Raw genomic sequence first — 15,273 nt, forward strand, 5'->3', positions numbered from 1 at the left:
TAAGCACCACGGAAGTGGTAGTCATTGTCGGATCATCCTGCGTGATACAGCATACATCGCTGCAAAGGTACTGTTCTCCATGCTCGTTATTTTGTAAGGCGTTTTGAGTCATTAAAGTTACTATCATGAGCACAGTCCGTCTCGACCCCTCCTGCTTCCCGGCTACTGGGTACAAAACCCTCTGATCGCGCCACGACGTCTTGGCGCGATCGTAACATTATTTTCACCATTATCATAGTTCCAAGAAATATGTGATTTGCATATTTAAATTATTGGAGCAACCATGAAGATCATTTATACCAAACGTTTTGTCCCTTTAATTGTATGTGTGCACATTATTGCAAGAAGACCCAGATGGACAGCGTTGTGGTAGTATGTGTGGTATACACATATGACTCATTGCCTGACATTATAGAGCCGACAGTTTCATGGCAGGAGTAAAACTGTCTGCCATCATGTATGTGTATATAAATATGAAATAAATACCAGTACTATTTAGTGTTTACTTCATGTTTTTGAGTGAGGAAACTTTTAAATATAAAAATGGTTAAACATTAACATCTATTACTATTTCGTGATTATTTATTTATCATTACTATTTCGTGATTATTTATTTATCATTACTATTTCGTGATTATTTATTTATCATTACTAGTTAGTGATTATTTATCATTACTATATATTGATTTCTGTGTTTGCCTGTTTGTTATACCGTCCATAGACTCAGCAAGCGGTGCAACTAGGCGCTGAACGTCTCCAAAAACTGTGGCACCATCCTGGACTCTGACAGAACAAGCCCGCTCCGCTCTGCTGACCTCACTTGGACTACTTATTTGTCTCTTCTTTATTGATTATTTAATGATTATGTATCCATACTATATATTGATTGGTGTCTGCTTGTTTGTTGTTGCGTCCATAACCAATTGTCTCCAAAACCAACTATGGAACTCATCCTGGACTTCAGACGGAACAAGCGCGCTTCACTCTGCTGACCTCCCATGGACTACTTATTTATTGATTTATTTGTCCGTCTGCTGTTATTTGTGCACTATGTGGTGAAAGCTTTGAAATCTCATTGTACTTGTATAATGACAATAAAAGCATTCAATTCAATTCAATTACTGTACCTGTCCATGTCTTGCCAACATTTGGTTTCAAAATATTAGAAAAATATATTAATTAATCCCCCCCAAAATTAATGTTGCATTGGATTGGATAACTTTATTCATCCCGTATTTCGTTGTCATGGTAGCAAGAAGGTGAGGATGCAGAAATAGGAAAAGCCTTTTAGACATAAATAGATAGGTAAGAAGTAAGTTAATAGATAAATAAATGAATAAATATATAAATAAAAAAGGGTGTTTCTGAAATATATATATATACATATACACATACAATACATATATATATACTTATATATGTATTATATATACATATACACATACATATTATATATATATATATATGTGTATGTATATTCAATTCAATTCAATTTATTTGGCAAGAAAAAGCACTAGGCTAAGGGCCATGTAACAAGACACAAGAAATGTGCAACAAAACGCGGTGTAGTCACTGGTTCACGGCCAAAAAGTCATCCAGAGCCCGCTTGAACTGGGCGACCGTCGGCTTCTCGACCACACCCTGCCACACCCTATATATATATATATATATATATATATATATATATATATATATATATATATATATATATATATATATATATATATATATATATGTGTATGTATATATATATATATATATATATATATATATATATATATATATATACACACATTGTACTGATCAACGAGCCCTGCCAACAACAATATTTTAAAATTAACCTCCCACGACTTACTATGTACTACCTACTACTAATTTCATCCACACTATGGTGATGGAATGCATACTGAGTGATATGCTATGTTGAAATTATTGCAGCACAGCACACAGAATAACCTCCTGACAACCAGGAAAAAAAAATGTTGTACAATCACATTTATTTTGAAATTCCCCAATATATATGAAGGAATTGGAATACTGCAAATTGGTATCACTGGAAAGGTCTGAATGTCCTCTATAGAGCCCAAAGCGATTGGATGCACTGGGTGGGAGATATATAGGTTTACAAATGTCCTCTACAGAGGTCAAATTTGAAATACTTGTAGTCAGGAGTAAATGACAAAAGCAGATGAAATTACTGATTTACTTTTCATCTTTATGTGTGGGTTATGGGACATATACACAATCTTTTAAGATTAGACAACCCTTATTTGCATAGCAGACCCAAGAAAGGCCTCAAAAGAGATGCAAATCAGAGTAATAATAATACAACAGTATGTTGCAACTAATAATAAAGAAACCTAAATTAAATAATGGTCCTATTACTAAATAAAAATAATAAAAGATCATGTTTGTAACCTGTAAAACGAGTAAAATTCATTAGAGTAAAATTGTATCCAGTGCAGTAAAAATACTTTGAAGCAAGTTGTCAATTATTGTTTAATGCTAAAACTGCAAAAAGAAAAATGTGAAAAAGCATTTTTAAACTGATCGATTTCCCACAGAATCTAACATTCAGGTCACGGTTGAGCTGCAATCCTTGCCATTTTAGGTACAGCCTGAAACCTTTTACAATTTTAGATTCATGCGCTTGTATGGCTTATGGCTTATCCAGACACCCGATGAAACAATTCTTTCAACCTCCTACTTTGATGTTTCTTAAAAGTAACCTAAGGCACAAAAATGCACTTGCTGTGTTGCTGTAGAAATATAAGAAAATGTGATTTTTGTAGAAGAAAGAAAAAATATATCCCTTGATATGGCTGTCAGAGTGTGTCATTATATACAACTAAGCGGTGTCATCAAGCGGGAGACTGAGTCACTGTTTGGCTATTTGGGTTTTCATCATGTACACTTTATTAGGTCACAGAAATTATTCTCTGGGAAAGATGCCATCTGAATTTTGCCTACGGAATGTATGTGTAAGAGATGGCTCAGTCAACAAAGTAATAACTGTACGGCAGTATCATTTACAACCCACTGGTATTGAAAAAAGTGAAGTGGACTAGTACTCTCATTTTGGTTGATTCTTTTATCGTTCCTTTCCTCTAATTTACTTAATTAGCAATCTATATGTTTTTACTTAGTTTCCCCTTAGATGTTCCCGCTCACCATTGGCACTCCTTTTGTGGAGATCATCCTTTCCATTTTTCCAGCTGCCGCCAGTGGCTGTCTTCCTGGCTGAGGAGCTCTTGCTGGCATTCAGCTTTCCTGAGCTGTTACTCGACATTGAACCATCCTCACTTGGCAACCTCCTGTGGTATCCATGGCAACACAGACAGGAGGTGAGGAATTTAGTCTCAAAGGCACAAACAGAACAACATGTCATGGGTAGTAATTCAAAAATACATTCAATAAATGATTATAAACTGTAATTATCTTAGATTCAAAATGTTTGACGAAAAGTATCCTATTTTAATGTTATTCATGCAAGAACAAAATGTGAAAATAAAAAGAGAAAAAAACTCAAGCGGAGGGTTATTAGCCTTTTATTATTTATTATTAGTAGTACTTTAAACACTTCTGTTGTTAATAGCATAATTTTGTCGTAAGAGCCCAAAACTCGAGATGATTTCTTCAACAACATCCAAGATATAACTGAATTAGGGAAATCACTAAATAAAAATGCACGTGCATTTTTGAATTTATCTTTTGAGAAATTTTTAATGCTACATAAAACTACTGTATTTTCCAGCTGATTTGGTTTTCTCAGCTTTTGATTGGGGCTGCGACCAATGAAGTATAATATGTTTTTTTTGCACACTGAAAGGTTGCTCTAAGCGTGCCCATTACTTCCGAAGTTGGCAGAGTTGTTCAGAAGTAATTCAGAAAGTGAAAAAGACTTAAAAAGTCATTATACACTACAAAAATGATCTGTTAGTATTCATTCATTATCGGTAGCACATATCCTCACTAGAGTCGGGGGGTGCTGGACCCTATCCCTGAATTGGTGGCCAGCCAATCACAGGGCACAAGGAGACTGACAACCATTCATATTGACACTCATACCTAGGGGCACTTAAGTGTTCAACCAGTCTACCATGCATGTTTTAGAGATGCAAGGAAACCGCAATACCTGGAGAAAACTCAAGGAGGCCTGATAGGAATATGCAAATGCCACACAAGAAGGTCAGAGTCCACTAGGATTAACTCTTTAGCTCAATCGATTACATGCAAACCACTCTTCCACCTACCCCCTTATCGAAATAAATGTTACGTTCACAAATGCCAGTTTATTACGTTGATAATCAATGCAAAACAAAATTAAACAAAATTCCCCAGAAAAAGGAAAATCATCCTTTAACTTATATCATAACCAGTGCATTTTTCAGTTGGTGCAACTTTATGCATTATTTATTTATTTATTTCTTGCCCCTGAGAGCATGTGAACTGTGCACAATGCACAAAACATACAGGCGCATTCACCCATAAACAAATACACAGATATACACACTGCCTTGAGCCATGTAAACCAGAATAGGTACACTATGTGGCAGGCATATCTAGTCTACAAGTGGTGTGATGTGCTCATATTCTGTAGATCAGACATCAAGAGCCCCTGGCAAGGCTAACACAAATACACACAAACACACTCTATTGCCAGTGTAGCGGTCAATACACAGAGTCACATTTCAAATTATGTGGTCAAAGGCAAAGTGCTGCAAGCTTAAAAGAAGAAATACAATGCATGCTCGATGAAACTTTGAAGAGATACACATAATCAACTGTTTGTCCAAGTTTTGAATAAAAGTATAGAATGTTATCGTGATGATGGGGTCATATTGTATTCTCATTGCTAGGTGTCAGAAAAGTTATAGAATAATGTGTTAGGATTAAAAGCCATGGCGGATGTGTTACTTGCATGATGCAAGACACGCGGGAGGCGACGTTCCTTACGTTCAATCCATTTTCTACGGCAGTACTACGCATAACCCTCGCGGCGAAATGACACGTGACAAATAGTGCAGGTGCACGTGCACTAGCAAGTGTGTGACAATAATAGAATAGGAAACAATTTCTGTTGCCATCACTACAAGCAACGGGTTTGTTGATTGACAAATCACCTGAGAGGACACTGGCCAACCCAAATGTCCTAACTACGTTCCACATTTTGGCAACAAAGAGGAGTGCATCATTTTAACAATTTTGTTTCTGGATGAGCAAATCAAGTATACTGATTTAAGATCAGCTATGTCAATTGGTATAAAAGTACTGTTACCACACCTATGAATTTATACATCATATATTATCTATTTATTCATCTAGTTATATATGTATGTATGTATGTATGTATGTATGTATGTATGTATGTATGTATGTATGTATGTATGTATGTATGTATGTATGTATGTATGTATGTATGTATGTATGTATGTATGTATGTATGTATGTATGTATGTATGTATGTATGTATGTATGTATGTATGTATGTATGTATGTATGTATGTATGTATGTATGTATGTATGTATGTATGTATGTATGTATGTATGTATGTATGTATGTATGTATGTATGTATGTATGTATGTATGTATGTATGTATGTATGTATGTATGTATGTATGTATGTATGTATGTATGTATGTATGTATGTATGTATGTATGTATGTATGTATGTATGTATGTATGTATGTATGTATGTATGTATGTATGTATGTATGTATGTATGTATGTATGTATGTATGTATGTATGTATGTATGTATGTATGTATGTATGTATGTATGTATGTATGTATGTATGTATGTATGTATGTATGTATGTATGTATGTATGTATGTATGTATGTATGTATGTATGTATGTATGTATGTATGTATGTATGTATGTATGTATGTATGTATGTATGTATGTATGTATGTATGTATGTATGTATGTATGTATGTATGTATGTATGTATGTATGTATGTATGTATGTATGTATGTATGTATGTATGTATGTATGTATGTATGTATGTATGTATGTATGTATGTATGTATGTATGTATGTATGTATGTATGTATGTATGTATGTATGTATGTATGTATGTATGTATGTATGTATGTATGTATGTATGTATGTATGTATGTATGTATGTATGTATGTATGTATGTATGTATGTATGTATGTATGTATGTATGTATGTATGTATGTATGTATGTATGTATGTATGTATGTATGTATGTATGTATGTATGTATGTATGTATGTATGTATGTATGTATGTATGTATGTATGTATGTATGTATGTATGTATGTATGTATGTATGTATGTATGTATGTATGTATGTATGTATGTATGTATGTATGTATGTATGTATGTATGTATGTATGTATGTATGTATGTATGTATGTATGTATGTATGTATGTATGTATGTATGTATGTATGTATGTATGTATGTATGTATGTATGTATGTATGTATGTATGTATGTATGTATGTATGTATGTATGTATGTATGTATGTATGTATGTATGTATGTATGTATGTATGTATGTATGTATGTATGTATGTATGTATGTATGTATGTATGTATGTATGTATGTATGTATGTATGTATGTATGTATGTATGTATGTATGTATGTATGTATGTATGTATGTATGTATGTATGTATGTATGTATGTATGTATGTATGTATGTATGTATGTATGTATGTATGTATGTATGTATGTATGTATGTATGTATGTATGTATGTATGTATGTATGTATGTATGTATGTATGTATGTATGTATGTATGTATGTATGTATGTATGTATGTATGTATGTATGTATGTATGTATGTATGTATGTATGTATGTATGTATGTATGTATGTATGTATGTATGTATGTATGTATGTATGTATGTATGTATGTATGTATGTATGTATGTATGTATGTATGTATGTATGTATGTATGTATGTATGTATGTATGTATGTATGTATGTATGTATGTATGTATGTATGTATGTATGTATGTATGTATGTATGTATGTATGTATGTATGTATGTATGTATGTATGTATGTATGTATGTATGTATGTATGTATGTATGTATGTATGTATGTATGTATGTATGTATGTATGTATGTATGTATGTATGTATGTATGTATGTATGTATGTATGTATGTATGTATGTATGTATGTATGTATGTATGTATGTATGTATGTATGTATGTATGTATGTATGTATGTATGTATGTATGTATGTATGTATGTATGTATGTATGTATGTATGTATGTATGTATGTATGTATGTATGTATGTATGTATGTATGTATGTATGTATGTATGTATGTATGTATGTATGTATGTATGTATGTATGTATGTATGTATGTATGTATGTATGTATGTATGTATGTATGTATGTATGTATGTATGTATGTATGTATGTATGTATGTATGTATGTATGTATGTATGTATGTATGTATGTATGTATGTATGTATGTATGTATGTATGTATGTATGTATGTATGTATGTATGTATGTATGTATGTATGTATGTATGTATGTATGTATGTATGTATGTATGTATGTATGTATGTATGTATGTATGTATGTATGTATGTATGTATGTATGTATGTATGTATGTATGTATGTATGTATGTATGTATGTATGTATGTATGTATGTATGTATGTATGTATGTATGTATGTATGTATGTATGTATGTATGTATGTATGTATGTATGTATGTATGTATGTATGTATGTATGTATGTATGTATGTATGTATGTATGTATGTATGTATGTATGTATGTATGTATGTATGTATGTATGTATGTATGTATGTATGTATGTATGTATGTATGTATGTATGTATGTATGTATGTATGTATGTATGTATGTATGTATGTATGTATGTATGTATGTATGTATGTATGTATGTATGTATGTATGTATGTATGTATGTATGTATGTATGTATGTATGTATGTATGTATGTATGTATGTATGTATGTATGTATGTATGTATGTATGTATGTATGTATGTATGTATGTATGTATGTATGTATGTATGTATGTATGTAAGTGTGACATACTAGAGTGTTTGAGTTATTAGTGTGACATGCTAGAGTGTTTGATTTATTAATGATTGCATGTAAAAAAGCTATGACGAGTTTGGATTGAATGTGTGTATCGGTGTTCGATTATTGATCCTTGGATCCACATGGCAAGTGTGGGGCATGTTAAAGAAGATAGGTATTCGATTATTGATGTCTTAGCAAATAGCTTGAGGCACGGGAGGTGTGCTGAATCATTACAGTAAAAGTTGGATTGAAGTAACAACAACATCTCGCTGTTCTGATTATTTCCCCCTGTGTCTCAAGGTATGCTGTTTGTTGTAAAGGCTGTTTGAGTTTGGGGTTTGTAATATACACTGTTTAGCGTGTGAGAAAAGAGATAATGGTTATTAATGTTTATTTACGTTTGAATTACGGGCGTGAATGTGAGAGTCTCGGTCACGCACATGGAATAGCATTTAGCACGCTACCTTCGGCCACCATTATCGTTGACAGTGTCTATAACGGTCATAGAAAGGATTTTATATTATTGATATTGCATTGTTTGCCCTGTTGAATAATAGTAGGACTACTACAAGTTGTAAAAGGAAAAGATATAACAAGTTATGACCGTGTGTTGAACGAGTGTGTGTGTGCATTGGGTTTTGGGTTCTAAAGTGTTGATAATATATATATTTATATATATAGGTGTAATTGTACATTATGTTTTGGGTTCTAACGTGTTGATAATGTATATATATATGGGTTTAATTGTATGTTATGGGTTTTTGTGTTAATTATTACAGTAAAAGTTGGATTGAAGTAACAACAACATCTCGCTGTTCTGATTATTTCCCCCTGTGTCTCAAGATCGAATGCAGGGTGTAACATTTTGGAGGCACCGCTGGGATTGCTGTTCAGATGTCCAGTGTCCAAGACCTGCTCACTGAATTCTGAGCCAGCTAAATCCCCCCACAAAACCAGGCCGATGGCAGTGAGAGGAGGTGTTGCTGTTTAAGAAGAACTGGAAGTTGGCGGTTGAGTACTTGTCATCTGAGGCCTACGAGATCATCAGATGGACAGTAAAGACGTGCCAGTTCAGAGTTCACTCCTGTACAGTCAACAGAGCTCCTAGATCGTCAACAAAATGGAACAGTTACTCGAAGAGGTGGTAGGAACATTGAACAACCTGACGGAAAATAACCTACTGGAAATATGTGATTTTCTTAACATATTAAGAAGTGTTAAACGGAAATCGCGTCTATCATTAGTGGCTCACATTGTAAAGTACCTAGAAAGAGAAGAACTAGAGGAACTGCAGGATGAAGGCATGTCTGAATTGTTGAAACTGAAAGAGAAAATATCAGATATGAAGCATGAAGTCAAAATAGACGAAAACGAAAAGCAAGGATCAAGATTGGAAGAGACTCCAATAACTTTGCCCCAGCTACCAGATGCTGCGGACCCTCAAGGGGGTGTGTCTCCCCAGCCCCAGCCAAGCTCATACTGGCGCAAGGACTTCAAAATTGCCGGCCAAATAGGTGAACCAGGCCAGAGGGACAAGCTGACATTCTCCAGCCTTGTTCATCAAATTGAAAATGGACTGAATAGGGGTTACCGAGATGTGGAAATTATTGATGCAGTTATCAGAGCTATCTCCCCCAGTTTGCAGCTACGTAATTATTTGGAAGAGAAACCTAACCTCACTCTTCCCACACTCAAACGCATCCTACGCGCTCATTTTCAGGAAAGGAGTGCTACCGACCTCTATGTGCAGTTAGCTTCAGAAGTGCAGCATATCAAAGAGACTCCTCAAAGTTTCTTAATGCGAGTCTTAGTTCTTAGGCAGAAGGTACTGTTTGCATCTCGAGAATCAGAATCAGGAATCCAGTACAACCAAAGTTTAGTCCAGCGTATGTGCTTGCACACGATACTCACTGGTCTCCAGAGTGACAGTGTTAGAGTAGATATGCAGCCTCTCTTGCTGAACTGTAAGACTTCAGATGAGCTTTTGCTAGAGAGGTTAAATGTAGCCTGTGCTAATGAAACAGAAAGGAGAAATAAAAAGAAGTTTAGTACCCCACAGGCAGCGACACATGTTAGCAAGGTGCACTCAGAAGAACTACGACCTACCAATTGCCCTGGAGAAGAAAAACCAAAAGTGTCCCGTGAGGTACGAGCGGAGTTGACTGAACTTAAGGCAAGTGTTGCTTCTCTTAAAGATCTCAGTGCAGAGATAGCTCAGATCAGAAAGACACTACAGCAGGCTATGTTTCAGCCTCAGTCCTACCTCCCACCTTCAGTTAGAAGACCAGTTAGGGAGCCCCAGCCACCTTTTGCAAAACAAAATTACTACAGCAAGCCCCCAGCACCCCCCTGGAACACTAGCCGCCCTGCTTATGTCCCAAGAAGGTGTTTTGCTTGTCAGCAGGGAGGGCGAGATGTGAAGTGCACACATTGTTATCGGTGTGGGAGTGGAGAACATTTCCAAGCTGGATGTAAAATCCGAGGAGGCAGACCACTAAAAGAAGAGACTATAGCAGAGCTAACTCAGGAAAGGGAAGGTGTGGTTCGTGTGCTTTGTGGCACACCCAGTCCACTGGCCATCGTCAATCCTCCCAGCATGCAACAGCAGCAGGTGGGAACTCAGCAACACCTGATGGTGGAACCTGCCGATTCAAAGGCAAAGATCAGACGACTTAGACAAGAGCTAGAAGAGAGGAATGAACAACTGCTGGACAACAGACACCAGCAGGAAAACATGGAGGAAGAAATAAAGAGGCTCCAGCAGGAGAATTTGAAGCTGCTCGTAGACGCCCGTGCAGCCCGCGCCTATCGCGATGAACTGGATGCGCTGAGAGAACGCGCAATCAAAGCTGACAAGCTGGAGTTATACAAGGCCAAAGTGGAGAAAGGGAGACAAGGGATGGAGGAGGCGTACACCATTGCCACCGTGAGTGTACGAAAAGCTGCAGAACGAGGTAAAAAGCACTATGACACCAAAGTGAGGAGCTCCGTGCTACAACCAGGAGAGCGCATCCTGATAAAAAACCTGACACCAGAAGGAGGAAAAATTGACAAGAGTATGGAGAGAAATAAACAGCAGCCGGTATCTCATCTTCAAGAGACAGACCAAGACAGTGGTTACGAAGATGACTTTCACTACAAGCCCCTCCAGGTGCTAAATGAGGGAGATGCCCAAGGGATGGAGTCTAAGTACAGGCCACTGCCAGCGAATCAGAGACTCGGAGTGAAGGGCCCTGCTTCCGGACCAGTACAACGAGAAGAGGACTATCAGCGGGAGGACCTGCCTGGTGAGGGAACAAATCTGGCTGTTGAAGATCCTCGTGATGATCATTTATCAGAGACCTCTCCGCCAACCGGTGTGAATGAACCTGAGGCGTTGACTTATGAACGGCCAAGAAGGGAGAGACATCCACCACGACGAACAACCTATGATCAGCTTGGTGTCCCCTCCTGTTATAGTACCCAGTCACCACATCAGCTGCTACCTGCTTACCCTGCACCAGGAGTGGTTCCTTGGTTAGTACACCTGCAGCCATATTACATTCAACCACCCTTTATGTATGGACTCCAACAGGCTTGAGCCACAAGGGTGACATGTATTATGCGAACATGGACTGTTACGACTGTGATTACAGTTTCCATCCAGTGAACGTGGACCGTACGAGTTGTGGATTATATTTGAACTGTGGCCATTGCCGCCTGGAGTTTTCATGAGTATCAGTTTACAGAAGAGGATGTGAAATGACAAGTTCGCTAGACTGTTCAGCATTACAACCAACAAGGGGAAGATATTTGGAATATACTGATGTCGGGACGACATTTGTTTTTGTGGGGGAGAGTGTGACATACTAGAGTGTTTGAGTTATTAGTGTGACATGCTAGAGTGTTTGATTTATTAATGATTGCATGTAAAAAAGCTATGACGAGTTTGGATTGAATGTGTGTATCGGTGTTCGATTATTGATCCTTGGATCCACATGGCAAGTGTGGGGCATGTTAAAGAAGATAGGTATTCGATTATTGATGTCTTAGCAAATAGCTTGAGGCACGGGAGGTGTGCTGAATCATTACAGTAAAAGTTGGATTGAAGTAACAACAACATCTCGCTGTTCTGATTATTTCCCCCTGTGTCTCAAGGTATGCTGTTTGTTGTAAAGGCTGTTTGAGTTTGGGGTTTGTAATATACACTGTTTAGCGTGTGAGAAAAGAGATAATGGTTATTAATGTTTATTTACGTTTGAATTACGGGCGTGAATGTGAGAGTCTCGGTCACGCACATGGAATAGCATTTAGCACGCTACCTTCGGCCACCATTATCGTTGACAGTGTCTATAACGGTCATAGAAAGGATTTTATATTATTGATATTGCATTGTTTGCCCTGTTGAATAATAGTAGGACTACTACAAGTTGTAAAAGGAAAAGATATAACAAGTTATGACCGTGTGTTGAACGAGTGTGTGTGTGCATTGGGTTTTGGGTTCTAAAGTGTTGATAATATATATATTTATATATATAGGTGTAATTGTACATTATGTTTTGGGTTCTAACGTGTTGATAATGTATATATATGGGTTTAATTGTATGTTATGGGTTTTTGTGTTAATTATTACAGTAAAAGTTGGATTGAAGTAACAACAACATCTCGCTGTTCTGATTATTTCCCCCTGTGTCTCAAGATCGAATGCAGGGTGTAACATATGTATGTATGTATGTATGTATGTATGTATGTATGTATGTATGTATGTATGTATGTATGTATGTATGTATGTATGTATGTATGTATGTATGTATGTATGTATGTATGTATGTATGTATGTAGGTAGGTAGGTAGGTAGGTAGGTATTTTTTATTTATTTATTGATTTTATTATCAATTCTTAAATATATTTTTAGTAGGAAATGGCCAATGTATTCTTAGTACTAATATTAAAACAAGCAATAACGCATGCAACACTAGTACATCGATGTTGGTGCAGATCAGTCTGCAAAAAAAGTGTGGCATGCTCTATAAAGGGAAATAAAATCCAATAACCATATGTCAAGTTTTACGTGGCGATGCTCATAGATGGCATATCGAAACACAGCCAGACCTGGCAGCATGATGAGGCTGTCATCGTGACTGGCCTAAAATAAAGTTGTTCCATGCTCTTAGTTTTTATGTTTTTTTCCATGCTGGCATATGTTTTCTGCATGTATTTTGTTTACCTCCCACATAACCTTAAGACTCTCAATCATCCATAACTTATATGTCAATTGGGAGGCTAGCAACTACTTTAGGCTCCACCTATCACTCGCCCAAATTTCAATTCAATTTGGCCTCAGCTAACCGAGAACCCTAAGATGTCAAGTGTTATAGATAACAGATGGATGGATGTAAATCCGAGGGTTATTTTTGTAACGTTCATGGACAACATAAATACAAACACAAGCATGCTGTTGCAGTTACAGTTAGTTTTGAAAATCTAATGATCCAGAAACATCAAAATCCAGTGAATGCTTGATTTCTGTGGTCAAAGTCTTCTGATATCATTCGACTTTTTGCTAAATCTTGATTCTGCTTAGCATATTTGAGGCTTTTTTTTCTATATTAAAAACACCAATGTTTTTTCCTCTGGTGAAAGACTGGCTTTATATTGGTGTTTTATGGTAATAATCAAAATACCAGCTGTTGTGACAGAGCCCATTTTGCTGAGAACATGTGTATCAAAGAGCAGTCGTTAACTTACCCTCCTTTGTGTATGTCAGCAGATGGTGGCCTCTTGTTGGCAGTCCCATCCTGGTACACTTTCTTATCCAATGACATTGACAGTGGGGCATCTCTTACAGGCAGCCCGAGAACCAAAGTGTCCTTGTTTAAAGAGATGGTCTCATCACCACTTCGGCCCATATGTTTCTTGGCATAGTCAAAGCCCTGAACAGGCTAAAGTAATAGAAGAAAACAAGAGTAAAAGGAATTATTCATACGGGAGATGGCATAACAATATTTGCATCAATTTATTCCAAGGAAATAATGGTCAAAGAAAGACAGCAAAAAGCCTATGCTCTACAACAGGAGTGCCCAACTCCGGACCTCAAGGGCTATTGATTAATGATTATTTTCAACATTTTATAAATAATTGTTTGTACAGGTCAGCATTTGCCATTAAATGCACCATACAGCCGAAATTAACAGTCATATTTGAAAGATGACAGAAATGTGTGCAGAAACTATTTAGACAAAGGCCAGGCTCATGCATTTAGGAACCCCAAAAGGAAAATTACATCATTATTTAGTAGATCCTTCTTTGCAAAAATAACCTCCGCCAAACGCTTTCTATAGCATCCAATGAAAGTCTGGATTTTGGTTGTAGGTATTTTCGATCATTCTTTACAAACATTTCCATTTCAGTCAGGTTTGATAGTTTTTTTAGCTTGAAAAGCTGACTTTAAATTAACACTAAATCATCTCACAGCACACAGTTTTAATACCATTTTGCTATTGGCCAGACAGCCAGAGTCATTGCCGGAAATAATGTAACGCAAGGTCGTGCTTTATCGTGCATGACTCCTTAATCTAGTTAGTTTCAGTGGTGGCCAATGATTTTACTTCACTCCCCAGGAAATCCAATAGTTTTATCAGAAAAATGGCTAATGTAGGAAATTGCTTCAACATGAACACAGCCAATGTAAGCCTCAAAGTTTTTCTGCCGAACAAGCGGTGATCTTAATGAATTGAGCACAGAAGGAAATGGATATGCCAGTGAGTATTCCATTATTTTGGTCAAAACATTTTACTGAAGACTTCTTTAACCAAGAGACACATATGGCTAATGAAGAGTCCTTAACAATGAGATGGCAACCCAAAATGACAAGTCTTGGGCCCCAAATCGCTGTTTTAATCATTTCTAACGATAAATTCTTATTTTTCCAATCGCTATGCTTGCTTGTAGGGATAAGAGTTGTAAATGTAACATTTTTCATTTAGTAATTGCCCAAGATCCGATGTTAATGTAGCCCAAGATTCTTCTGTGTCAGCCTCTCTTCTGTTACTCCTTTTCTCTCACCCACATGCGCCTTTGTATGGTATGATTTCCCCAGAATTTTCTGGACTTGTACTTCCTCCACTGACCAACTGTAAATTTCATCTTCCAGTTTGTCACACAATGAAGTCTACTAATTTACTCCTTTTCCAACGAGTCATATGCCATCATCTTATCAACACCTACATGTGATTTTCATAATACT

General features: G+C 36.4%; 1 protein-coding gene across 3 annotated transcripts in view; it reads right to left on the reverse strand.

The window, feature by feature from the left end:
• The window catches only part of kiaa1549la (KIAA1549-like a), a 99,627-nt gene that overhangs the window by 19,286 nt on the left and 65,068 nt on the right, over nucleotides 1-15,273 (reverse strand). For all 3 annotated transcript variants that reach the window (XM_077595561.1, XM_077595560.1, XM_077595559.1), the window contains 2 exons: nucleotides 13,776-13,969; nucleotides 3,172-3,314 (listed from right to left, as the gene is read on the reverse strand). In XM_077595561.1, coding sequence (XP_077451687.1) covers nucleotides 3,172-3,314; nucleotides 13,776-13,969 — 337 coding nt within the window. The remainder of the gene's footprint in view (nucleotides 1-3,171; nucleotides 3,315-13,775; nucleotides 13,970-15,273) is intronic.

Source organism: Stigmatopora argus, chromosome 3 (genome assembly GCF_051989625.1).
Source record: "Stigmatopora argus isolate UIUO_Sarg chromosome 3, RoL_Sarg_1.0, whole genome shotgun sequence".
Lineage (NCBI taxonomy): Eukaryota > Metazoa > Chordata > Actinopteri > Syngnathiformes > Syngnathidae > Stigmatopora > Stigmatopora argus.